The sequence below is a fragment of the Bipolaris maydis genome (assembly GCF_028858645.1).
Source record: "Bipolaris maydis strain C4 unplaced genomic scaffold PSV08scaffold_17, whole genome shotgun sequence".
In the NCBI taxonomy this organism is placed as follows: Eukaryota; Fungi; Ascomycota; class Dothideomycetes; order Pleosporales; family Pleosporaceae; genus Bipolaris; species Bipolaris maydis.
In genome coordinates, this window is record NW_027093873.1 from 629,809 (window position 1) to 653,302 (window position 23,494).

The following is a 23,494-nucleotide window of genomic DNA, read 5'->3' on the forward strand; positions in this document are numbered from 1 at the left end:
CTAGGAAGCTAGAGATGGGTGTATGATAGATACAATAGCAATGATACCACAAGGCAGTTCAGTAACAAAATCGCCATTCATCAAACCCTCCCTTTCAAGTTGCATCCATGCATGAATAGACTTTGCCAAAATCGTTGTTGTTTTTTCATTTCTTTTCAAAACTGATTAGGTATGCAGACTGACCGTCATGTATGTCTTTGTTATAGTATATGTGTATGTTTTTGTACGTTTCAAGCCCTTCAATTTTGAATCATGACGTCGAGAATAGATGTTTGAAAACGCCCTCAGGGCAACCCTTGCTGGCACCAACTAATGAAGCCAAGTTTTCCGCTCCCTTTTGATCCCCCTCCTCTCCTTTTATTTTTTTTCGGCACAATTTGCGGGAGAAAGAGGAGAATAACCAATCGAGCAACAAGACATGAATTACAAAAAAAACGCCATAGCAATGCAAAGTCCGCGCAGGGAATTGAGCGAGAAGAAAAAAGAAGGAGGAAAAAGCCAACACGGAGTCCCAATCTTCGAGCGGAGGGCGACGGGAAGAAAGGCGGGAGGGATAAAGTCTTCATTTTGCAAAAACACAAAACAACTGCACAAAACTCAGTACTCTTCAGGCACCTAGTCACGCACACTGAGACCCGAACGATCCGTAAACATGCGGGTCGCGATATTCATAGCGAGCAGTTCCTGGAAGAGCAGTTTTGCCGCGTAAGGGATGTGGATTTGCGAGATACGAGTTTTGTTGTGGCAAGGGCGGCATTCGTAGAGGCCCTTCTTGAGTTGACTATGTTATAGCACGTTAGTAGCTAAACCACAGGACAGAAGGATAGGTAGGAGTATAACTTACGCAATAGGACTCATCAGACCGCAAATGTCGCACACATGGACGGTGTATGCGTCAGAGACGGTAAAGAGACGTTCCTTGAGGAAGGCAGCAGCACCGTGGGCAATCATACAATCACGTTCCATCTCTCCGAAACGGAGACCACCGTCCCTGGCACGACCTTCGACAGGCTGGCGGGTGAGAATCTGGAGGGGTCCACGGGCACGAGCGTGGATCTTGTCGTCGACCATATGGCGAAGACGCTGGTAGTATGTGGGACCCAAGAAGATCTGCGTACGCAGCTTTTTGCCCGTGTGGCCGTTGTACATGATTTCGAAGCCACGCTTCTGGTAGCCGGCATCTTCGAGCAGCTGGGAGATCTGATCGACCGTGACGTCGGTGAAGGGTGTGGCGTCACCCTCTTGTCCGGTGATGGCACCAACCTTTGATAGCAGACACTCGACCAAATGGGCAATTGTCATACGAGAAGGAATGGCGTGGGGGTTGATAATCAGATCTGGCGTCACTCCCTCTCGAGTAAAAGGCATGTCTTCTTGGCGGTAGGTGATACCAATTGTACCCTTTTGACCGTGACGAGAAGCAAACTTATCTCCAATCTGGGGTACCTTGGTAGTCCTGGTACGAACCTTGACGAATCGAAGACCCTCGGTATTGGTGGTGAAGAGCACCTGATCGACGATACCGTTCTCGGTACTACGAAGAGGTGTTGAAACATCTCGCTTGGTGTGCAGAGTAGTCTTCTGGCCAAGCTCCTGGGCGTCCGCTGCAATGGGTGCAGTCTTTCCGATAATGATATCGTCACCAGACACACGTACACCAGGGGCGACAACACCGTCGTCGTCAAGCTTGTCATAGGTACCACCCTTCAAACGGAGAGTGTCGGCACGCGTAGGTTTCTCGAACTGTTCCAAGACGTTGACACCGATGCGCTTCTCTTGTTCAGTGTACGCACGGTAGAACAAACTCCTGAAGAGACCACGATCGATACTGCTCTGGTTCATGATGACGGAATCTTCCTGGTTGTAACCGCCATAGGTAGCAATGGCGACAATAGCGTTCTGTCCAGCGGGAAGCTCACGGAACTTAAGGTACTCCATTGACCTGGTTGTCGCCAAAGGCTTCTGGGGGTAGTAGAGGACATTCATCATGGTTTCCATACGCAGCGCAAAGTTGGTGAGAGCAACACCCATGGCTTGCTTACCCATGGCAGACTGGTACGTGTTACGGGGCGACTGGTTGTGATCTGGGAAGGGAATGATACTGGCACAGATACCCAAGATCATAGCCGGATGAATCTCGCAATGGGTATAAGCGTGAATGCGTGGATCTGGCTGAGGCTTGAGACGACGGAGTCGGTCCTTGCCCTCAGTAGATCGCTCAGCTGCAGGCAAGCCCATCTTCATCTCTCGCCATTCCTCCAAATCTTCAGGCGAGAATGTTATCATGGCGGTTTCTTCTTCTTCAGCATCGAGATACTCGACAACACCGTCTTGGATCAGACCTCTCCAGCCGTAAGTGGCCTGCTCTACCTCCTCTTGACTCCAGCCTTGCCGTGTGCTAGTCTCTTGTTGCTCAGCCTTGAGCTTGTTACTGATTTCTTTGGTGAAGATGAGATGATTTCGGTTTGGCTTTCGGATATCGTTCTCAACAACGAACAGAGGTCTCATGACACGGCCAGCATCCGTGAAGATCTTGAACTCTCGGTCACGAATATCACGAATCAAACTCATCTCGTAAGATAGAGTTCCGTTTCGTCGAAGCTCCTGCACAACCGTAACGAGTTGCTGAGCGTTGGAGTGAACACCGACCCATACACCGTTCACGAAAACCTTTGTCGCATCCGGGTTCTGATTCTGGTCATATTCCTCAAGAAGTTGCATATTACGTTGTGTCATGAAGTCAATAATGGGCGATGCATCGCTACCAACACTGACGTAGCACATGAGAGACAAGTTCTTGACCAGTCCACAAGCCTGTCCTTCAGGCGTCTCGGCAGGGCAGACAAGACCCCAATGAGAGTTGTGAAGTTGGCGGGGCTTGGCCAGTTTACCATCACGTCCAACGGGGGTGTTTGTTCGACGAAGATGGGATAGAGTAGAAGCGTAGGTGTATCGGTTCAACACCTGTGAGACACCGGCCTTTGCGGAGGCGGCCTTCTTCTGATCACCCCAGTTGCCTGTAGCCAGAGAGTACTTCAGGCCATTTGTGATGATGCTGGCTTTTACAGCCATCTGGACGTTAAAGTCCTGGTTGTTTTCAACGCATCGCTGAAGGTACTTGTACACATCTTTCGTGAGCTTCAGGAAAAGGATTCGGAACAAGTTGGCGATCAAAGGTCCCGCAAGATCCAGGCGCTTCTTTCCAAAGTGATCACGATCATCCTCGTCACGGCGACCCAACACACACTGTAGTAGTCGGTGAATCATGTAACCGAAGAAGTAGGCCTTGCGGGTGTCTTGGCCCTCCTTTTGAGAAATGTGCGGCAGGAATTCGCGCTGCATGATGTCCCTCGCAAACTTGAGACGCCTGTCCTTGGTACCAGAGTTTGCACCACGTTTGGCGATAAAGTCGAGGGCAGTTTCACGGTCCTGCACAACGGAACCCTCCTCGATACTGGGCTTCAACAGCTCCAGCATTTGTGTATCGGTACGGTCGTAAACGATGTGGCTAAGAATTTCCTCATCGGAAACTATACCAAGCGCACGGAAGACAATGGCCATGGGCACGTCTGCCTTGATGTATGGGAGGGTGGCGTATGCGAATGGACCTGGTATACGCTTACCAGGGCCGGCGAGCGAGTTTTCTGCCCATTTGATGTTAAATGAAGAGATAAGACGAGTACCCTTTTCGACAGCACTTCGAATCTCTGCTATCCAAGGAATAGGTCCCTGCTTCTTGCGGAAGACTTGTACAATGTTGGCAGCACTACGCTCCTGGGCGATCAGCACCTTCTCACTGCCGTTGATGACGAAGTATCCACCCTGATCGTAGGGGCATTCGTTCAGCGCAAATAAATCAGCATCTGATTGCGCTCGCAAGTGGCAAAGCTCTGACCGCAACATGACGGGTAGCTTTCCGATGAACACTCTCGCCGCAGTACCATCGTCCATGGGCATGTCCTCACGTTCCCACCGAATTTGTGAAGCCCCTCCTGTGTATCCGCCCTCCATATCTTCGTCCTCATCACCCTCGGGGTCGCGGCCTTCACGAGCGACCATGATCCGGTTTTCGATGTCCGCCAACATGGCTCCCGAGTAAGTGAGGTTGCGCAGACGCGCCTCGTGTGGATACAGCTGTACAGTGGTACCATCTCCTTCAGTATGTGTTGGTCGTGCAAGATAGACACGTCCAAACTTGATCTCATAGCGGCGCTTGATAATCGGGTTATCATCCTCGTCAGGGTTGTAAGGCGTGTTCTGTTCGAGAATGACGCTTCCGTTTTCTTTTACAATATCTTGTATTGTGTTGCGCGTGAATTCATCATAGGAATCGAGTTGTTGCGACACCAGACCCTTGGTGTCGAAGAAGGAGCTGATAACTGCCCAGCAGTCCTCGGGCAAAACGCGGTCGTCCTCCTCATCCTCGTAGTCGTCCATTCCGTCTTCGTACTCGTACGGCTCAGCCATGTTTGCGGCTAGATATGTGAGGCGCGGTAGAGAAAGAGTGGAGGTGAGAGTGGGTATCGAGTGAGGACGTGTAGAGTCCTTGTCTGCCCTGGATGCGACAGGCGGCGGCGAGTGTCTCTCAAAGAGAAGTTCGGGGCTAGTATTTATCCGGTCTTAGCGCGCCTGCTCCGCTTAGGGTTAGTACTCCTAGCGCCCCACACTTCCTTCACTCGTCTCAGAACAGGAGACACTTGAACGCTAAGCATTGGGAATGTCTTTCGGGCTCTTTAGATGATCTACTGTTATTTTCTATTTGAACAAGATAGACTCTATCAATATCTGATCCTCCTACCGCCTTTCTGCTCACCCATCTGATAACTCACCGCCACCCCCTTCCGCTCTGCATACTGTATTGCATCACGACTGGTAATCCCCATGCAATTATCTGCTACAATACTTTGAAGCGATGGCAGCTTATCCGCCAGCATCTTGATCGAAGCTCCAGTGATGTTTGTATTCGAGAGGTCAATGGTTTTGAGACCAGTTTCATACGTGAGAAGACACTCCACGTCATCGTCGGTACAGGGCGTAGTGCCTAGATCTAAAGACTCGAGAGCTGGCGTGAGAACTCTTGGGGAGCGACAGAGAACGGCGTTAGGCCCGATGAAGAATGTTACATCCGTGTCGAGCAGGCAACGAAGAGAGAGGTGCTGCAGTGGTTTGCTATTTGGAAGCGACTTAAGAGCTCCGTCTTCAATATATGAATCAAGAAGCATCTCAAGTTTCTCTGGGCTTACAGAAATTCCAGATAGTGACAGGTGTGTTAGGTCAGCTAATTTAGCACGCGCCCATGGACTAGTGTTAGTTATCCCTGGTAGCAAGCCCCAATAGTTGTCAAGAACGAGATGTTGCAGTGTATCGGGTAATGCAAGGTACAGCTCAAATGATACGCGCTTCATGACTAGTGTTGTGATTGGTGGCATTTGAGATGCATCCTGTGGCCAGCCTCGGCCTGATAGGTGAAAACCATCCACATGGCAAAGTGAAAAGGACCGGAGTGAGGGCGTGAGACTAAAAAGTTTGGCAATCTCGAGCCGCCATGCACTTAACTTGTCGGTACCAGTTAAACTCAGTGTGTGGAGGTGAGGAAATGGAGTCGTCCATTTCATCGAGTGTCTGAGTGGTAAGACGCCGTGGAAAGCAACGTGTTCAAGTGTGGGTCGCGCTTGGAGAATTTGCTCCACAGCATCTGCCGTTATGTCTGGATGTACGGTGAGTTTCTTTAGTTTAGAACTGCTCTTGGCGATTTCAACCAATGATGCTGACATGGCATGTGGTGAGGAAAGAATCTCCACATCTGTGAGATCTTTGGCTATTTTTGCTAGGTTTTTGATTACGTCCATGTGCTCGAAGCGGTGGAGGGTGACGTGCGTCATACGCATCTCTGAATATTTGAAAGCCGAGTTGACGAAGGAACGAGGCACAGGCTTACGTGCGCCCTTCAGATCAAGATGCAGCCACAGCTTTGGTAGTTTTGAAAGATAATCTCGCCAGCCTTTGCTGACGCGCATGCAGCTGACTATGTGGCGGAAAGGCAGATACTCAAGCACCATTTCGGCCAACTCCACAGGTAGAATGGAGAATGGATCAATAGCTGTTGCTGGTGAAAGCTTCCGAGTGAGCTTGTCGTGCAGCTGTTGAAGAAGCTGATTAAACATCAGCGACAGCTCACAACCCCATAGCTGAGGGAATAATAGAATAGAAAGCAAGTTCGACGAGGGTACATACCTTAAAATTCTTATCCTTGGATCCGACGTTTTTCATTCCATACTTGTATATCCCTAGTGCCGTCTCTTCTTTTCCCATCTTCTCTAGGACACTTGCTGTCCTGAGGTATCCCTTGACATCTGATTTTTGTATTCTAATCATTTCTCTCCCATCTTTGACCGCATCACTAAATCTTTCGAGCTTGTCATAAGTGGCGGCTCGGTAGTCATACAGATTGAGAGTAGGCTTCTGGCAAGTCTCGATGCCCTTTGTGAATATTTCTAGCGCCTTGTCGTATTGTTTGAGTTTGTAGTAATTGCGGCCTAATTCTTGAAATTCCTCTGCTGACATTTGGCGAGCCATTGCGACCCTAATGGGAACTGAGTGAACGTTTAACTAGTACGGCGTAAGACGCAGATGAAAGTGGTGCCGGTGGATGAATCGGGAAGAAGCGACGCGACGCGACACCCTTAATAGCCATGGCCCGTGCACCTGCTTCAAAGTAACTCCTGGTGGACCAAATTATTCGGATAGAACTGCCTCTGCCGAAATAGCGCAACGTTGACAGGATTTTACTGCGCGCTATCATCATAGAATTGTATCAGTTCCTTGTAGTGTATTAATGTCTATGTAAGACTGTAGCATTTTATTAGATAAGATAATCTCTTTTAAATGCGTAGTAGTGAAGGCGGCTAATTCCGAACAGGGACTATGTTCTAATAGGGGGTGTTTTTATTACAGTATTCTAGTTCACCAAGAGAAGTATGAGCAATAACTGTGTTATGTGCAAAAAGGTACCAAAAACCGACTTGACTTGGTTCCCTAGATCCTAGAGGCAGAAAAGAAAAAATCAAATGGAGCGTCCATATCCAGATTTTGTTGCATTCTCTGTCACAACACCGATGATTGTTATACATCTTTCCCTTCCTCTCATACACCCCTACGAGCAAGAAGCCGGTCTACTGGGCCTCAGCTGGCCTAACTTCTTGTCCAACAGCACTGTTGCACGACAAATCCATGTAATGATAGCATAAAAGCATCAATAAACTGCAACTCGTCTGGAATTCTTGCCCAGCTTGGCGATATTAAAAATACGCCGTTCAGTAGATTTGGAAGTACCATTCGCGAACGCTTTCGCGATGCGCTGACACAAATAGGTATGCGAACAGATGTCTTTCATTGATATCTCTCACCGCTGTTTAAGTCAGGACTTTAGTATGTAGGGAAATCAAGAAAAAAAACAAGGATGTCGAAGACATAGTAAGCGCATTTTGGTAGACGTACCAAGGTTTGCGGACTTGAACCATAAACCGAAGATCTACATCGTCGGACAGATAGCGAAATCATCTGCGTCATCGGCATGGTACTTTGTTTCATCGGAGATGACAAAGGTAGTTTCTAATACTCAAGGTACTAGAGCACTCGACCGACTACCCAATCCTGGTGTTGGTGGATCAATAGATAATGGTGCGAGCTGCGGTATCAATGACTTCATCATAAATACCAGGTCAGCTGCTTTGAAAGGTTTCTGCATGACACAATCTGCTCCGGCAGCCATGGCTGTATCCATTTGTTCTTTCCGCACATTGGCCGTTACTGCAATGATGGGCAGTCTTACCGGCCGACATTCATTGAGTTCTTTCTTCCTGAATTGGCGCATCGCTTCGAGACCATCGAGTACTGGCATTTCCAAGTCCATCAACACAATGTCGAACGTTTGTCGGTCCAAGGAATCGAGTGCTTCGAGACCATGGTTCGCTACGGTGACATCGCAACCGGCTTTCTTGAGCTGTTTTCCGAGAACTCGCTGGTTGATGAGGTTGTCCTCCACCAGCAACACACGTAGTTGTCGAGATGCAAACTCCGTGTTTCCTACTTGCTGGAACATTTCCTTGAGTGTCTTAGGCTGGGGTTCTACTCTTCGTGTCTTGACGTAGAATCCGAATGTGGAGCCCTCACCCAGGACAGAGGCAACCCCAATTTCACCTCCCTGCTTTTCGGTAAGCTCTTTGGATATGAAGAGACCTAAACCGCTGCCTCCGTAATTCACATGCGTCTTCACGTTTGCCTGCCTGAAGCGTTGAAAAATCTTGTCGATATCCTTCTCCTGCAGCCCGATACCAGAGTCTGTTACGCTGAAACCCAAATATATCTCCTCACCATTACCCCAGTCTGGGTTGCTAGTCACATCAGCAGGTGTTTCGCCGTCAGTTGCCCAGAACATATCACTAGGAAAGAGGGTGCGTGGGTCTGATCGGCTTGCGGCATAGCGAATTGAGATGGCTGGTTCTTTTGACGGTTTGACGAATTTGATAGCATTTGTAAGCAAATTAATGAAGATTTGCGTCACCCGAGATGGATCGAAACATAGATGATCAATGCCGAGTTCCGAGAAAGAAGGATCTGGTGTGATACTGTAAGCAATATTGCTTGTCTTCAGCTCAGCTTGAAAGATGTTGACAATGGAGTCCACGAGCTTCATAGGTTTAACAGGAACTGGGGTGATCGACAAGAGCATGGAGTCGAGTTTGCTCAGTGTAAGCACGTCGTCAATGATCCGCTTCTGGTGGTGCGCACATTGCATGATTGTGTTGGCGCTGTGCATGTTGTCGTTGAGAATATCTAGACAGGGTTTTGGGATATCGGAGATCTGTGCGCGGCACTCTTCAAGCGCGGTTGTGATGGCATCAGCACAGTGCACAATGGCACTGAGCGGATTCCGCATTTCGTGAGAGACCACATCAATGAAGGCTTCCTGCTGTCTTTTCGCTTCTCTAGCTTCAGCAGCCTGTCGAGCCTGGAAGGACTTTGCCCAGCATAATCGGCTAATGTCGGTAGTACAAGCCATGACGCTCACCACGCTGCCATGCTCATTGCGGTATGGGAATGCGAGGACTTGAAGCTGTGCCGGTTCTGGATCGCCTGTTGGGGGCGTATACAGTCGTTTTAAACGGAGGTCGACGGTGACTTGGTCGTCGCCCTTGAGCAGACGCTCCCAAATCTCTTCTGATTTTGCGCGGTCGTCTTCATGATATGCATCGAAGAAGAGAGCGAGACTGTCAGAATGTTTGGTCGGCGACTGTCCAGCTAATTCGTAGTAATAATCGTTTGCCCAAAGCATATATCCATCCAGGGAAACATGGCACATACCCACCGACGCGTGATCAATGAGATGGCGAAGCTTAAGATCGCTAAAAGCGAGGTCCGCTTCAAGCTGGACCTGGTGCTTCTTGTTGGACTCATAGTCTACTGCAGCAGTCATCAGACTCGACACCATGCGGTTAAGGTCTCGAATAAACTGCTCGCACATTTTGTCGTGAGGACGATAAGGGTTTGTGCCAAAGATGAGGTAGCCAAAGAGACGCCCACCGCACATGATGGGCATGACGACGATCTTCTTGGACGGCGCGCCCCAGCCTTTCCAGTCGAGAGATGAGAAGCGGTCGTCGTAATCGATAATGGATTGGTCTGTGCCAGCTCGTCGCATGTCCGGTATGAGACCTTCTTCACTGTCGATCGTAGCCGTGTTCACCAGAAGAGGATGGCCCTCGGGGAGGCCTATATGACCATGCAGCCTCAGTGAATTGGAGACTGCTGTTTCCTCCATCCTGTATAACATGACCATAGGTACATCGTACGTATTCGTCTCCAGCGTGTTGAGGATGTGCGAGCAGATATTGTCAATGGACCGTGGAGGCACCGAGGCGAGCTTGTTCAAGCATTTTATGCGGCGCTCAGTGAGTATCTCTGTGGTTACTTCGTAACTGGGGAGCACATCAGCTCTGCATCCAAAACGCTACCTGCGCGTCAACAGTACTGCTGTCATGACGGGAGCGCATCTGGTGCGACCAAAAAAAACTCACACATGGTTGATGTAGCCTTCTACTGCGCCAGGCATTCCTACGGGGGTAAAGCCACCGGAAAAGAAAGCTTCCTCGCGGTAGCCCTTGCGGTCGACGAAGGTGGAATGAGCCGAACTATAGTTGACACCAATGCCGGTGCTCTTTGCCTGTTCAAAATAGGCGCTGACGGAAGGCCACAGCTCTGGATAGCCCTCCTGAAAGAGGGATCCCATGAGGCCAGGGTGCACGTTGGCGGCAAGAGGGACATATTTGTCATTGTAGATGGCCGTCAGGTGGGAAATGTCTCCCCACCAGAGACATGCGGCGCGCGAGTCTGTGAGGACATAACTGGCAAAGAGCCGCAACGTCGGGCTCCAGCTGTCAAGGGGGCCCAGGCGAGTGCGCGACCAGTCGGTGTTGCGGAAGAAGCGAATATGAGGGGTTTGTGGCAGGGCGGCAGTCCAGTCGCATTGTTCGTTGGTGGTAGTCGCAGTAAGGGACGCATTGTCAGGAGAGTCGATGCCTCCGTCTTCCGGGGGTGGGGTCAGCATCTGCACAAGACAGGAGCATATGCGAAGATGGCAAGGCACACAAGGGGCTGCAGCATCCTCATAGGAAGTGGAGGGCTGAGGAAGACAAGTCTGGGGCCCGTTGATCCTGCAACCATATGATGGACTAGTCGTCTAACCCGCCGGTGTTTCTCTCGGGCACCAGTGGCAGTCAGTTGCATGCATGCATGCCGTCTGCCAGGTGGGGACGGGGCGCAATCGAAGATGGCCTTGCAGCACACCCACGCCTGCCAAGCCCCTTCCGATCGGCCACGTTCCGAGCCCCGACATTCCGATGCAACCTTGCCGCACAGCCGTGCTTGTGCCTTAGCATGTACCAGTACTTGTACACGTACCGTCTATCTGCGTGTGTTCATGTACATATACATACATACACACATACACGCACACGCATGCTTACGCTGCCTATCTACTGCTCCAACCAAACACCCGCATGACGCTGTCCACCACAACACGAGCCCCATCACAAATCCATCATTCATCGTCCTTGTCATGCTCACCCGCAAGCACGCAAAGGCCCGAGTCGCGTGTTGCACATCTCTTGCATGCGCGTGGGCGTCTCCTGCGCCGGCCCTCCATGGCCGCAAGCGATTGGCCGCCTGCCCTTCATCGACCGATCCTCACCAGGTTGAGCGTGTGAGACAGGGGCACCGTCGTCGCTCGACCCTGTCTTGGGGCGGCCCTCGCCTTTTTTTGCAGCCTCACCGGACCCAATGACCTGATCGTCCTCGGCATCTTGCGTGTGAACTGTACGCTGGCACGGCCCCGCTGACACTACACAATCGTATCACGTCTCCTGCTCGTGCACATTCGTTGTCATTCATCCATCTATTGCCAGACTGTGTCTCTATCTGCCAACCTAGATGTCATCTTTGACATCAAGCAGGCATTCCTAGTGCGGCCTTGGTATGCTCAATTCCTTTTTGTCACTCACCCGAGCCTTTCCGCTGATCGTCAGAAACTGCCCTCCGATCCCGAATCGTGAGACCACTAGGATATAGCTCTGCAAAGCTTTGGTTCGAATCCTGCCCGTTGCCCGCCACAGCTCGAAAACAATAAGGCCGCCCATTGTGATACACAAGACTATACTTGGTCTCATCAACCTTGCACCGCTGCACAGTGCGCATCGACCCATCCTTCTCGATGACAAGTGTCGAGTGCCATGGTGTCGCCCCAAGTGCACCTTTTTCTTGCTGCGGGATGACAGCCATGGACAGCTTATCCTTTCCACCAGAATCGTGAATTGACAGACGCACATACTGCGTAGGCACAGCCGCCATTGCAGCAGAGAAGGCTTTCCAGCGACCCATCATCTCTTTTGCCGTGTTTGCAATATCCGCAGCCTGGTCCTCTGGAGAAAGAGCAATGTGCCTTTCGTTCAGCGCGAGGTCCTGCTTCAGAAATTCGAGATATTTGGTATGCGTCATTTGCATGTCGCTAGTGCTAGTATTCGCCATATCTGCCTCGAACTTGGGGTCTCCGTACTGTCGCTTGAGTTCTTTGCGGATGTTGGATGCATTCTTGAGATAGTACTCTTTGGATTGAAAGTCTCCCGAGTACCGGAGTATATCCCACAGTCGCAGGAAGCTGATGTTGTTGAGGTTGTTGTCGGCTGCTATCTGTCGAACGCTTTGGCCAAAATTCCATACCGTCTCGTCACTCACGCCGAGAAGGTCTGTTGCCATTAGTCAAGGACATGCATATGTGGGGAAGCGTGGGGTAATATACCGTTGTATACAAGGCCATCAGAGGTGATATGGCATCCAGCGCCAAACTCATAGACTGCCTTGATCTTTTCGCAGAGCCCATCCAAATGCTTCAGCGCAAGCTCCTCGCCCAGATCCGGTAAGACACCCAAGACCTTATCCTTTGTGTTTGGAGATTTGAACGGAAAACCAGGAAGTAGCATGAGCACGGGCTCTTTGCGCTCAACCTGCCCTTTGACAATCGGCAGGAACGTTTCGAACCCCTCCCACTTGCCAGTCCGCTCATAGTTCAAACCATATTGTTCGATGATCTTGAGTATTTCCTCGGCTTTCGCGTCGACGCTGGTTTGCGTAATTGCAGAAGACATGATTCGTGTTGGCTCCTTGAAGAGAGTCATATGCAGCTGAACCATGGGTTCAACGAGTACTTATGTTACCCTGGAATTCAGCTTCTCTTTGGGGGCTGTATCCCAAGAAGAGGCGCTGCTGAGGCACAGCTGTAAGCACGCACAAACTTGCGGCCGACTTGCAGGCCGCATCGCACAATCCTTGCGCCTTCAACAACATTGTTTCATTTCTACAAAACCCACTGCGGACATACTACCAAATGATGGTTAATGGTTTTGAAAACGCATATAGACGTTGCGTATCGATCAAAAAAGCAAATCTGCTCCATCGCAACACAAACAAGTTCCCCGATGTGGCTGACCCTAGGTATGGAGCCATCCTTCTCCGCGGAGGCATTCAACTACCCACACCCCCATCACCCAAATGCCGGGACGCAGGGCAAGTCTATTTTTGAGCCTGGCTCAGCCTCGTGGATACTGTTTGGTTGACCTTTCAGCCGCAGTGGGTCCTTGGTCCCAATGTCGTTAGTAGACAAGTCTAGGCAACGTCCCGCGCCCATGGTTGCCAAACACTGCTTGATCGTGATTTTGTGCCCAATTGCCATTTGTGCACTTGGATCGCGACCGGGAAGCTTGCTGCTGACGGTTTCTAGAGCACCGTGTTTGCGAATTGAGCCCTGATTGTAAGACACTCTTTGTTAAGATGTCTCGCCTAAACGGGCATAGTGCCTTGGCATCCGTCTGGTATTTGTAGCTACTTCCAGACTCCACCATGAATACCAACCTTATATAGCATATATGTTCTGACCACCGTCTGAACCACTCGGATACTACGCTCTTCGAGTTCTTCAAGCTTCTATAAAAACGATATATCAAGACCAAGTATGAAGACGTATCTGTTACGTACCTTTTTATAATCTCATTTTTACTAGGAGATAACGACTTGCCCATTAATAAGCATTTGGGCCGCAGTTTCCTTTTCGATACGAGCGCCTCAACCTATGTCAATTTCCTCGCTTCTCTCCCTCTCGTTTGAACCACCCCTCTTCTTCTATCTCCCCATTGTCTCCGAGATGGAGACAGAATCTCACCCAAGACTCCAGAAGGTTGTTACTGCTACCTGGGCTCTGCCAGAGATATTCGATGCCGGCGGAATCTTCCGCAACTTCTATGCCAATAGTATGGTGCACATCACAAAAGTGCACTGAAAGCGTGGCGATTTATCGTTGCTTCCTGTTTCTAGTTTTTAGGACAAAGCAGAGACTACACATTCTTGCACGGAATCTAGGAAGCAATAGTTAGGATTGTGGCTTCCTCTTCTTCATGGAAGAATTTGGGTCCTAGGTGTAGAGGAGCCTCACTCATCTCTTACTACGAACTGATCGTACTTGACGATATTGTGGGTCTCAGCACTTATTAACATGTCAGCGACGGGAACCTGGATACTTATCAATCTGCTCAACAACCAGATACCGCTCCAACCGCTTTCACATATACAATGTCACGAATTTCTACAATAGTTTTCCTACCAAAAGAGTAACAGAGGATTTCATTCGCTATAATAATTGTCACTCACCTTGTGCGAAATGAAGGCGCGACTGGCCCGGGACTTAGTACCTACTGGTTCAGGGATGCCTGGAGTTGTCGTTCCCGCTCCGAAGTCCCTTACTTCCCCAGCCGTGCCCTCTCTTTCTCATCCTTCCTCTGCCACATTCTTTCCTTTCTCTTTTCTCCTTCCCTTTTCTTCATCTGTGCATATACAAAAACATTTTCATCCACCTCCCCACACTCCTTCAGCTGCTTCTCAATTTCTTCTTCTTCCGCCTTGGACGCCTCTACAATCGCTTCTATTTTCGACTCGGAACACTTGGTTGATTCCTCGCTGCCTGGTCTGTTTAGCTCCCATCCGTATACAGAATAGCCCTTTCGCAGCTTGTCGAATACCTTGCGCATCTCATCGTCTCGGTGCTTTTTGCACGCGGTCGACATGACCATTTGCTGCAGGCCACAGCGGTACCACCCGTTAGATTCGCTATATTCCCAACAGGGACAATAGCTTTGGTGCATCAGGTCACCATAGCATTCGGCGGTTCGTGCGTGGTTAACGCCTTGGCTGCAGTGATGACGAACGGTGGTTGAAGCACCTGTGCGGACGTTTGTTACGGCCGTGGTCCAGTTTAGCGCGTGGATATTGGGGCCATGAACGAGACGGTTGAGTTCCTTCATACTGTAGCTGTTTAGGAGCTCATTGGCCTCAAAGATGTGGTAAGTGTGCTTACCGGTTTGGTTGAACATTTGAGAAACATCGTTCTCCAGTTGTGAGTTCTGTTGTCTCTCCATTGTGTATTCGCTTTGTTTTGTTGGGGATATGTATAAGTCAAAAGATTGCGGTACTAATTTTTGGGCTCTAAGGCTGGAAATGGTGTATGAAATTGTCAAATGATCTTGCTGTGTGGAACTGGTTGTGGATGATGTTGAGAAATGTGAAGCTTACTGTCCAAGTGGGATTTCATATAAATATTAGAAATCCTTCCTTCACAATGTTTTCTGTGTGATAGCTACGCAGTAATATCTCCAGCTTTTGCCCACTTTATTGGCTGTTGATGCTCGGTTGGGGGTGAAAGCCACACTGGAAGTCTTTCTCTTGAGCGAATCAGATAGCTCTCACCATTGCGCCATGTTTAGTTTATATACAGTGTTATGCAGATAGGATACATGGTCGCATTGCTGACGCCAGATATCTATGAGTACGACTTGGTGTCTTCTATCCAACTAATCATGTGCTTCGTTACGATGACGTGTCACAGTATACTCATTTTCGGGAGTTATGGTTGCATTGTAAAGTGATGCTTATTACTTTCGTTTATACGACAGTCGTACATCACTTCATGGAGCTCGCATCGTATGAGTTGTAATTCTGACCACTGTTTGTTGTACATCGTGTCTCTGTTCACTTACCATGGAAGTCCAATCTACTCAGTCTTGCATCATAATAGTTTATTTGGAAAAACGAACAGTTAAGCAACAACGTTACAATCACATTGAGACGAAAGTTTTGAAAGCATCAAGAAGCACTACCATGAAATTCAAACCTAAAATGCCTACAACGCCAAAATATCACATACCGACAAGATGAGCTTCCCCAAAGATCCCTGTACCCCTATCCCCACCACCTACCCCCACGAACTTATCCTCCTCCCAACCTCTCCAACCAAACAACCAACCTCTCCAACTTCACCCCCTGCACATCCATCTTCCTCGCCTCAGCCAGCGCCAACATCCACTCCCGCCCATCCCTCCCCAACTGCACCGCAACCTTCCTCTCCCTCTCCTCCCTCTTCAACTCCCTCCCCACATACATTTCCACCGCCCACGGCTTCGCGTGATAGAAGCTCGTATTCGACTTTCTTGACCCCTCGGCAGACGCCCACACCCCGGGCTCGTAGGTTGGGTGGCGGCGGAAGTATGTGTATTTGTGGCGCTTGTGCTCGGCGGTGGTGTGTGCGGAGTGTGGGGCAGTAGTGCAAATGCGGGAGAGGGATTTGAAGGGGGAGGGGTTGGCGGTAGAGAGGTGCTCGGAAGAGATGGTTACGAAGGGGGAGATGCGGACGTGTTTTGATTGTCGTGCTGGATGGTCAGGTCTCGGGGTGATGAAGGCGCGGAGAGATTTGAAGATGGATTTGGGAGTGGCTGGGCAAGTGTGGGTGGTGGTGGTGGTGGTGGTGGTGGTGGTGGCGAGCGAGGTTGAAAAATGTTCAGTCTCCGCATTTTGTGTTTGCGAGGATTGCTGAGGAGATTGAATCAGGACTGGGGAAAAGGGAGCGAGTGTTGGCTGCCAGGTGTCGTAGAAATCGATTTGTGGTAGAGCTGTTGGTGGACTTGCGATAAGGGAGGGGACTGAAAATGACCTGGGCTCTACAAGTTGCCAACCAGGTTGATCTTTGTCGGGCGGTCGAGCTGGTATCGAGCGGGCTTTGTGTCTCATGGCGCTCAGTATCATCTCCCTCTTCATTGTATTTCGTACCCAGTTCATGAACACCCTCGCACGTTCTCTATCTTCTTCTGTCGGTACAGGTGTATCTGGCCCTCTAACATATCTCAGGCCTGGCACTCTACCCAGAAAAAATTTCTGGTCGTCCCATATTCTCAGTGCTTCGCTCAGCTTTGCTATGTCTTCAACTGGCAAGTCAGGCTCATTGAGCAAGCCTTCGAACTGGATGATGGTATTTGTCAGTGCAACCTTAGTCTTTTTCCAGTACCTTGTAGCGATGACGTGCTTTTTAACGTCGCCTGAACTGGACATGAAGACGCCTCCACGGGTCAAGAAGTGATTCTGAGCCGCTCGCACTGCGGCCATTTGAGAGGTGATGACGCATACTGGGCAGGCATTCTGAGACAGTGGAAGCTTGACCCCAAGGGAGGACGAAACAGCATGTGTGCAGTCGCTGATCATAGGCATGGAGCTGGTGATTTCGGTCATTTTGTGAGAAACTAGAGCAATGTTTGTGAATGATGGAAGAAGAAAAGGTACAGCGGCGGAAAGATCATTATGGCGATATGATAGTGAGCGAGCTGGTGTGCACTTATACTATAAATCCTCTGGTCCATGTACCGAAAAGGTGCATATACGTGACGTATTGAAGATATGAAGCGGTACAACGTTTCTATAAGCCTCACTTGTGCCGAACGTTGCTATCGAGGCGCTGAGGCAAAAAACATCATGTCACAACCACAGCACATAGAGACCTCGTTGAAACTGGCATTTGAAACATCCCTTGTGGTATACACGCTATGAAGACTGCAAAAGAGACGCAACTACAACAGCTTCTTGCGAATGAACCTGTTGAAAAATGTACTTGTAATGCATGATGCTGCCTCGTGGCCGCACGAGACACCTACCATGCGCTCACACTTTCGATGCACCAATAAAACTGCTGCCCGCCGTATGCCATCACAACACCTATTGCAGCAGTAAATGGTTCTCTTTTCCTGCTATTTGGTGGTTGGGATGATTGAATGAAGGTGCTCACACATGTGTTCAAATCGACGTGTAGGATTTACTGTGGAGGTAAAATAGGTCGAGTTGCTCGCCTTTTTCACACGCTAGTGCGGCGATTAATTCCAGATACAACGACTGAAATTGGTTTCTCACATCTCTCGGTCGGCGTACCCAGCGTGTTTGTCTAGTTATTGGATTACCCAATTATCGATGGCAAACCCACCAAACAAAGGAAGAAAAATCCACATCAACACGCATAAAAGCCTCATGGATTTATGGGGCTGTTGGGCAATGAAAAAGGATCCTGACTACGAGCTATGAGCTATTGACATCAGCCCGTGCTTCGCCACGTTGCATACCCTGTTGACGCGGTTCAGAAGGGAGTAGCTTTGTGTGTTAAGACGTCAGTGATAAAATGAACACTGCTATTAATCTGACAGCCGAATTCCGTGAATGTGCAGGTGCGGAGAAGCTGTAGTCTTAGAGCGAAGCTTAACGTTGATAAGAAGCGGATAAAACGGGAAGGATGTCAACGCGTGTGCGTCATTCCGGAACGCGGAACCACGTGCAACATTGCCAAGTTCACAGCGCCACCAGCCCTATCTGCTTTGCCCAAACTCTTTATAACCACTTTAGCTTCAAACCAATCCATCTCTATAACTGTATAAGCGCGATGCCGCAGACACGCTCAGGAAAATCTAGAACCCAGAATGATAGAGTGCAACAACATGTCCTAAGCGACGGCGATGGCCCTGAACCAAACGACACAACAGCAACACCTCCATCTGCATCATTTAAAGACCAGTTGAGCAGCTACGCGTATAAGGAACAAGAGGTGACATCGAACGACGTCTCGGCATCGACCAACTCCGACCGTCCGAGAAAGCGCCCTAGGACGGCCACCATAGCATCTGCCGGAAGTGCCCAGGGATCTACCCGACAGCCGACAAAGAAGCGCAAGGCTGGCCAATACGCCCTTCCATCAAAATACGCCCATTTGTCTCCGCTCGTTGACATATTAGAACCAAACTTAATATGCGTGTTTGTTGGTACCAACCCCGGTGTTCAAACTGCGACTGCTGGGCATGCGTACGCGCACCCGTCAAACCACTTTTGGAAGCTACTCCACGCGTCAGGTCTGACAGATCGCCGCTTGAAGCCTGAGGAGGATCGTAGTCTTCCAGCCCTGTACTGTATGGGCAATACAAACATTGTAGACCGGCCATCCAAAAACGCAGCTGAGCTCTCGAAGGAAGAAATGTCAGCCGGTACTGCCAATCTCGATGCAAAATTCCTCAAATACAAGCCAGAAGCCGTTTGCATAGTTGGTAAAGGTATATGGGAGGCAATATGGCGTTACCGCTATGGCAAGAACCCTGGCAAGAATGAGTTCAAGTATGGGTGGCAAGACGAGAAACACAACATGGGCAAGTGTCCAGAGGACTGGGAACAAGAGTTGGATGTCAACGGCAATCCCTGGAATGGTGCCAAGGTTTTCGTGACTACCAGCACGAGTGGCCTTGCTGCGAGTCTGACACCTGGTGAAAAGGAGACCATTTGGAGACCATTCGGAGAGTGGGTGCAGAAGAGAAGAGAAGAACGAGGCTTCGTGCCCAGGCCAGCGGAAACCCAATCTGCTGTTGAAGAAACAGCGCAACTTTAACCATTTTTGAACAAGGTCTTTGCTGTAGGGCATCAGCCAAAACAGAACTCAATCAGCTGTCAAGATAATGCCGCCGAATGCATGTACCCGCGAGGCGTTCCAAACTCATATGCTTCGCCGGACTCGCCCTCTCAACCGTGGGATGCAACTGCTAAACGCTTTACGCCTTGGTGCATGACTTTCGAATCACCGACGCCAATGGTCTGCGCCACACGTAAATGATTCGCATGGATTCGTAAACAGCTGCCCTCCATCAACATTCTCACTTGCGTCTTGTGGCTCTAACTTGGATCAACTTTTCCGGTTCTTGGCGTAGTCTTGGCGGATGAAAGTTCACGGCTTGGCGTTGGACTTGCCCGAGCCACTTGCATTAACGCCGCCAATTGCACCGCCATAACATCGGATCCCAACCATGCTGCGCCTCCTGGGTGTGGCTCAACAACGTGACGAAGAGAAGCACATACCCACTAGCAAAAAGACATGATAAAAGTGCTTCTTCTGTCGACGAGCCATTTGTGGCTAGAGATGCCAAGTGAATAGAAGTTACGATGACTGAGCCACGGCACAGCAATTAGCGTTGTGTGATATCACTAGCTGCAGATGTAGCGCCACAGCTAAACTACGATGAGCACTAGCCTACGGAAAAAACGGCAAGCATGCCTATGTGAACGACACTTCATGCAACACAAGTTTCCGAGCAAGCAATCTTACTATCAAGTTACCCACAAAGCCACAGTGTGCTGGTTGAATGGACCGCTGACACAGAAAAAGGAATTGACCAATCTTGTACTCGAGCAAAGTAAGATGAGAAATTGAACTGACAACGCAATGCCCGACGATGCCACACCGGCTCCGCTCACCATCTGTGTACTGTACTACGGCGTAAGCACATACGCAAGTTGGTGCGCCTCCTCCCAAGACAATTGCATACGCGTAAAGACAAGGATTCTGCATCTACCGTTCCACTCCCTGTCTCATGGGGCCTGAGCAGCTGCCACATCCAGGCGCCCAAAGAGCCACACGCATGTGGCGCCGAGCAAACCACTCATCCGCCTTTTTTTTCGGCCCTGCAAATGCCTGTGGTTCAGCTGTGCACTGTGCTGCTAGTGGGCATGTGCGCGTGCGCGCGCCAAAGACCGACAGTCCTATTGCCCTTTTCGCGCCGCATCCGTCCTATCCGTTTACCGAGCATGTTGCGAAGGGTGGCAGTGCCGAAACAGCCAGCTAGTGGCTAGTGTGGAAGATGTCAAGAAGGAATACGGGGGGCCGCTCATCCTTGCCCCCTTACTTATGCTACTTATCTAAAGCGCTTGTTGTGCTGTGCCACAAATAGCCTTGGAGACCCTCTCTCTTTCCTCTGCCACACTTGTTCAAACGCCTCATAGTTTTTTGCACTCGCCTCGTCTCTTCGAGCCACAACCACACCAGCCACGATCCAAGCCTCCACGACTTTCTTAATTCAACGTCACTACATACCGCGTTCAACGCACAATTAAAGCGCTCCGCAACAACAAACCAAAAAATGAGTTACCCTCAGCAACAGATGAACTATGGACCTCCCCAGCCTGGATATGGACCTCCTCCTCAGCAACCTGTACGTTTTCCATTTTTTTTTTTTAAAATTTTTCCCCACGAAAATGCGTCCAAAGGGCGATTCCTCGCGCTCTTTGTAAAAATTAGCAAAGAAGAGGTGCTAATTATTTTTTCATGTACAGATGTACTACCAACAAGCGCCGCCACCACCTCCACCAGAGGAGAAGAAGGACAGGGGTTGTCTGACTGCTTGGTAAGTTTTCTCTCTTTCTCCACTTGAAAACCCTCCCCCAAATCATGACAACAAAAACAACACAAGACGAAAACTAACATGAAAACAGTTTGGCCACACTCTGCTGCTGCTGGCTCTGCGGTGAAACCTGCGAATGCTGTCTCGACTGCCTCGATTGCTGCGACTGCTGCTAGTCCCCCTTCCCTTCCTCAACTCTCCATTGGCCCATTGGTCCTGAGGTGCCCCCCGCCTGTTCCGCACAAGAGTTTCAATACGATTCTCCACCTGATTTTTACTCGATGCGCATGCGATAGGATGGGATTTTGCATATACTGGGATGAAAGGAAGGGGGAAAGGATGGGATGGGATGCGCGTTGGTTGAAGGAGGCGCGTGAGCGTGTGTGTGTGTGATATGGTATTTGTATGAGATATGAAGGGGCTGGAGGGAAAGAGATGGATGAATGGGTGGATTGGAGTTTTTTTTCCCCTTAGCAGACAAGTGTGTGCTATGGCTGCTGCGCTTTCTTTCACTGCGCATTTTTGTGTTTACCCCACGCGAATAGATTGGCAATGAATTGGATAATGGACTTGATTTACTTGAAGTTTTCTCTTTCTCTTTCTTGAATTTGCTTTTACTAAATGCCAGGATGAAACAAAATTCCATTTGATCGATATTCAAACTCGCTCTGTGTTATTCGCAAGTCCTTACAGTCAATGAGAAAAGAGATTCAATTGAAAGAAGAGGAAAGGAAAATCACAGCGTTTAATCATCATAGGCCTCCTCAAGCTCCTCTTGGTACGCTTCCTGTGCCTCAATGAGCTCCTGGCGCTTCTCCTCCAGAGACTCACGGTCGCTACTTGAGATGGAGGAGCCATCTGCGTCGTGAGTAGGAACTGGTGGAGGTTCTTGGAAGGCTGCAGCGTTCTCATAGGGATCCGATGGAGGAGCACTGTATGGAGCGGCGCCGTAGCCATATGGATCAGCAGCAGGCGCTGCGGCTGCGGCTGCGGCTGGGGCAGCGGCTGGGGCAGCGGCTGCAGCAGCCTTGGTTTCGTCGTCACTATCATCGGCTGGGGAGAGTTAGTTGTGCGACAAAGATTTGGAAAAATAAAAAGAGGAAGAGAAGAAGAAAACGTACCAAGTTGGTGGCCAATAAAAGCACCAGCGGCGATACCTCCTATACCGGCAGCAGCCAGCATAGCAGTGGAGTGACCCTTCTTTTTCTCTGCTTCGTTGGTAGCTTGGCCAGAAGCAGTGTAGTCGTGTCCCTGGTGGCCATGGGTGTTTCCGAACAAGCCACGCTCATCGTGCCCAGCTGCGGGCACGTAGGGTGCGCCAGCGGCTGGAGGAGCGTATGGGCCTGGTGGCAGATGGGAAGGCGGGTCCCATTGCGTACGTCCAGTAGCCTGCTCAACGTAAAACCAGCGCTGGCTGTTCTGGTCCCATTGCTGGGTCCAGCCAGGCGGCATTGGAGGAGGTGCGCCGTAAGGCGCTGGTGGGCCTACTGGTGGGGGTGGACCCTGGCCGTATGGCTGTTGCTGAGGGTAGCCCTGGGGCGGGTATCCCTGACCCTGAGGCGGGTAACCTTGACCCTGAGGAGGAGGGTAACCTTGACCTTGAGGAGGATAACCTTGACCTTGTGGAGGAGGATAGCCTTGGCCTTGGGGCGGACCACTGTTCCCATAGTATGAGTCGGACAGTGAGCGGTCGCCAGGGCCAGCACCACCGGGGGCGCCGGCGTGCGAGTCATGAGGAGGGCCACTCTGAGAGTCTTTGTAACATTAGGATTTGGATCGCGACTGTGTGTACGAAAGCATGTTTACCTGTTGGCTTCTTGTCGTCATCGTCCAGCAGCTCCTTCATCTTCTTCTTGAGGAAATCCATGATGAAAGGATGTGAGGAAACAACAAATGGACAAGTACTTGCAAGGCGAGAAAGGGATGAAGAGGAAGTTTGAAGTTTGTCGTGTGAGCGGGGTGGAAGAAGGCTTTAAAGCAAAAGAAAGTGGGCACTGCTGGATACCAGCGGGGCGTCTGATGGCAGCCTCTGGGCACGCATAGCTCCACGGGGCATGGGAGCATGGGAGCAGATTGCTCAGGGCGTACACGGCTCGCGACATGCACGAGAGAGACAAAGGGCACCAAACAGAGGGACAGAAGGCAGCCGACTCGTCCATTGGCAAGCGGGTTGAAAAGTGGGGGGATGAACCGACTTGCTACTTGCGGAGGCTAGCCTGGATGCCGTCTGCTGTGAGTGGATTAGTGAGACTTGGCGATGTGTATGTGAAAGCATCTTGGGTATTGGGTTTCTGCGGCGATTGCTTATGGCAGAGAGCAATAGCATGGGTGGGTGTCTACCGGCGTGTACAGGCCTGGCTGGGCTTGTGTCA

The 23,494-nt window shown here is 50.2% G+C and overlaps 8 protein-coding genes across 8 annotated transcripts; 2 read left to right on the forward strand and 6 right to left on the reverse strand.

The window, feature by feature from the left end:
- Window positions 1–124: 124 nt before the first annotated feature.
- PSV08DRAFT_339481 (uncharacterized protein) lies at window positions 125–612 on the reverse strand. The gene has a single exon (XM_066092762.1). It carries the CDS (start codon window positions 564–566, stop codon window positions 285–287), a length of 282 nt encoding a protein of 93 aa, XP_065948019.1. The 5' UTR covers window positions 567–612; the 3' UTR covers window positions 125–284.
- Window positions 169–4,551, reverse strand: PSV08DRAFT_20261 (uncharacterized protein). The gene is made up of 2 exons (XM_014222497.2): window positions 845–4,551; window positions 169–781 (listed from the first exon to the last, which is right to left on the reverse strand). The coding sequence occupies exons 1-2, from the start codon at window positions 4,465–4,467 to the stop codon at window positions 616–618; spliced, it is 3,789 nt and encodes a 1,262-aa protein (XP_014077972.1). The 5' UTR covers window positions 4,468–4,551; the 3' UTR covers window positions 169–615.
- A 227-nt stretch (window positions 4,552–4,778) lies between these two features.
- On the reverse strand, window positions 4,779–6,576 carry PSV08DRAFT_382516 (uncharacterized protein; the record flags this gene model as incomplete). The annotated part of the gene is made up of 2 exons (XM_014222498.2): window positions 4,779–6,152; window positions 6,235–6,576. The coding sequence occupies 2 exons, from the start codon at window positions 6,574–6,576 to the stop codon at window positions 4,779–4,781; spliced, it is 1,716 nt and encodes a 571-aa protein (XP_014077973.1).
- Window positions 6,577–7,618: 1,042 nt separating this feature from the next.
- Window positions 7,619–12,743, reverse strand: PSV08DRAFT_374945 (Pyoverdine/dityrosine biosynthesis protein-domain-containing protein; the record flags this gene model as incomplete). Its single annotated transcript, XM_014222499.2, has 4 exons — window positions 7,619–9,977; window positions 10,077–10,584; window positions 11,559–12,299; window positions 12,353–12,743. 4 exons carry the CDS (start codon window positions 12,741–12,743, stop codon window positions 7,619–7,621), a joined length of 3,999 nt encoding a protein of 1,332 aa, XP_014077974.2.
- A 1,599-nt stretch (window positions 12,744–14,342) lies between these two features.
- PSV08DRAFT_190740 (uncharacterized protein) lies at window positions 14,343–17,157 on the reverse strand (the record flags this gene model as incomplete). The annotated part of the gene is made up of 4 exons (XM_066091977.1): window positions 14,343–14,904; window positions 14,957–15,027; window positions 15,563–15,623; window positions 15,881–17,157. The coding sequence occupies 4 exons, from the start codon at window positions 17,155–17,157 to the stop codon at window positions 14,343–14,345; spliced, it is 1,971 nt and encodes a 656-aa protein (XP_065948020.1).
- A 1,192-nt stretch (window positions 17,158–18,349) lies between these two features.
- Window positions 18,350–19,339, forward strand: PSV08DRAFT_412906 (uracil-DNA glycosylase-like protein; the record flags this gene model as incomplete). The annotated part of the gene is made up of 1 exon (XM_014222503.1): window positions 18,350–19,339. The coding sequence occupies one exon, from the start codon at window positions 18,350–18,352 to the stop codon at window positions 19,337–19,339; it is 990 nt and encodes a 329-aa protein (XP_014077978.1).
- Window positions 19,340–20,764: 1,425 nt separating this feature from the next.
- Window positions 20,765–21,699, forward strand: PSV08DRAFT_339543 (uncharacterized protein). Its single transcript, XM_014222504.2, has 3 exons — window positions 20,765–20,933; window positions 21,055–21,125; window positions 21,214–21,699. The coding sequence occupies exons 1-3, from the start codon at window positions 20,862–20,864 to the stop codon at window positions 21,296–21,298; spliced, it is 228 nt and encodes a 75-aa protein (XP_014077979.1). The 5' UTR covers window positions 20,765–20,861; the 3' UTR covers window positions 21,299–21,699.
- Window positions 21,671–23,244, reverse strand: PSV08DRAFT_405770 (uncharacterized protein). The gene is made up of 3 exons (XM_014222505.2): window positions 22,929–23,244; window positions 22,244–22,876; window positions 21,671–22,175 (listed from the first exon to the last, which is right to left on the reverse strand). Exons 1-3 carry the CDS (start codon window positions 22,987–22,989, stop codon window positions 21,868–21,870), a joined length of 1,002 nt encoding a protein of 333 aa, XP_014077980.1. The 5' UTR covers window positions 22,990–23,244; the 3' UTR covers window positions 21,671–21,867.
- Window positions 23,245–23,494: the final 250 nt, after the last annotated feature.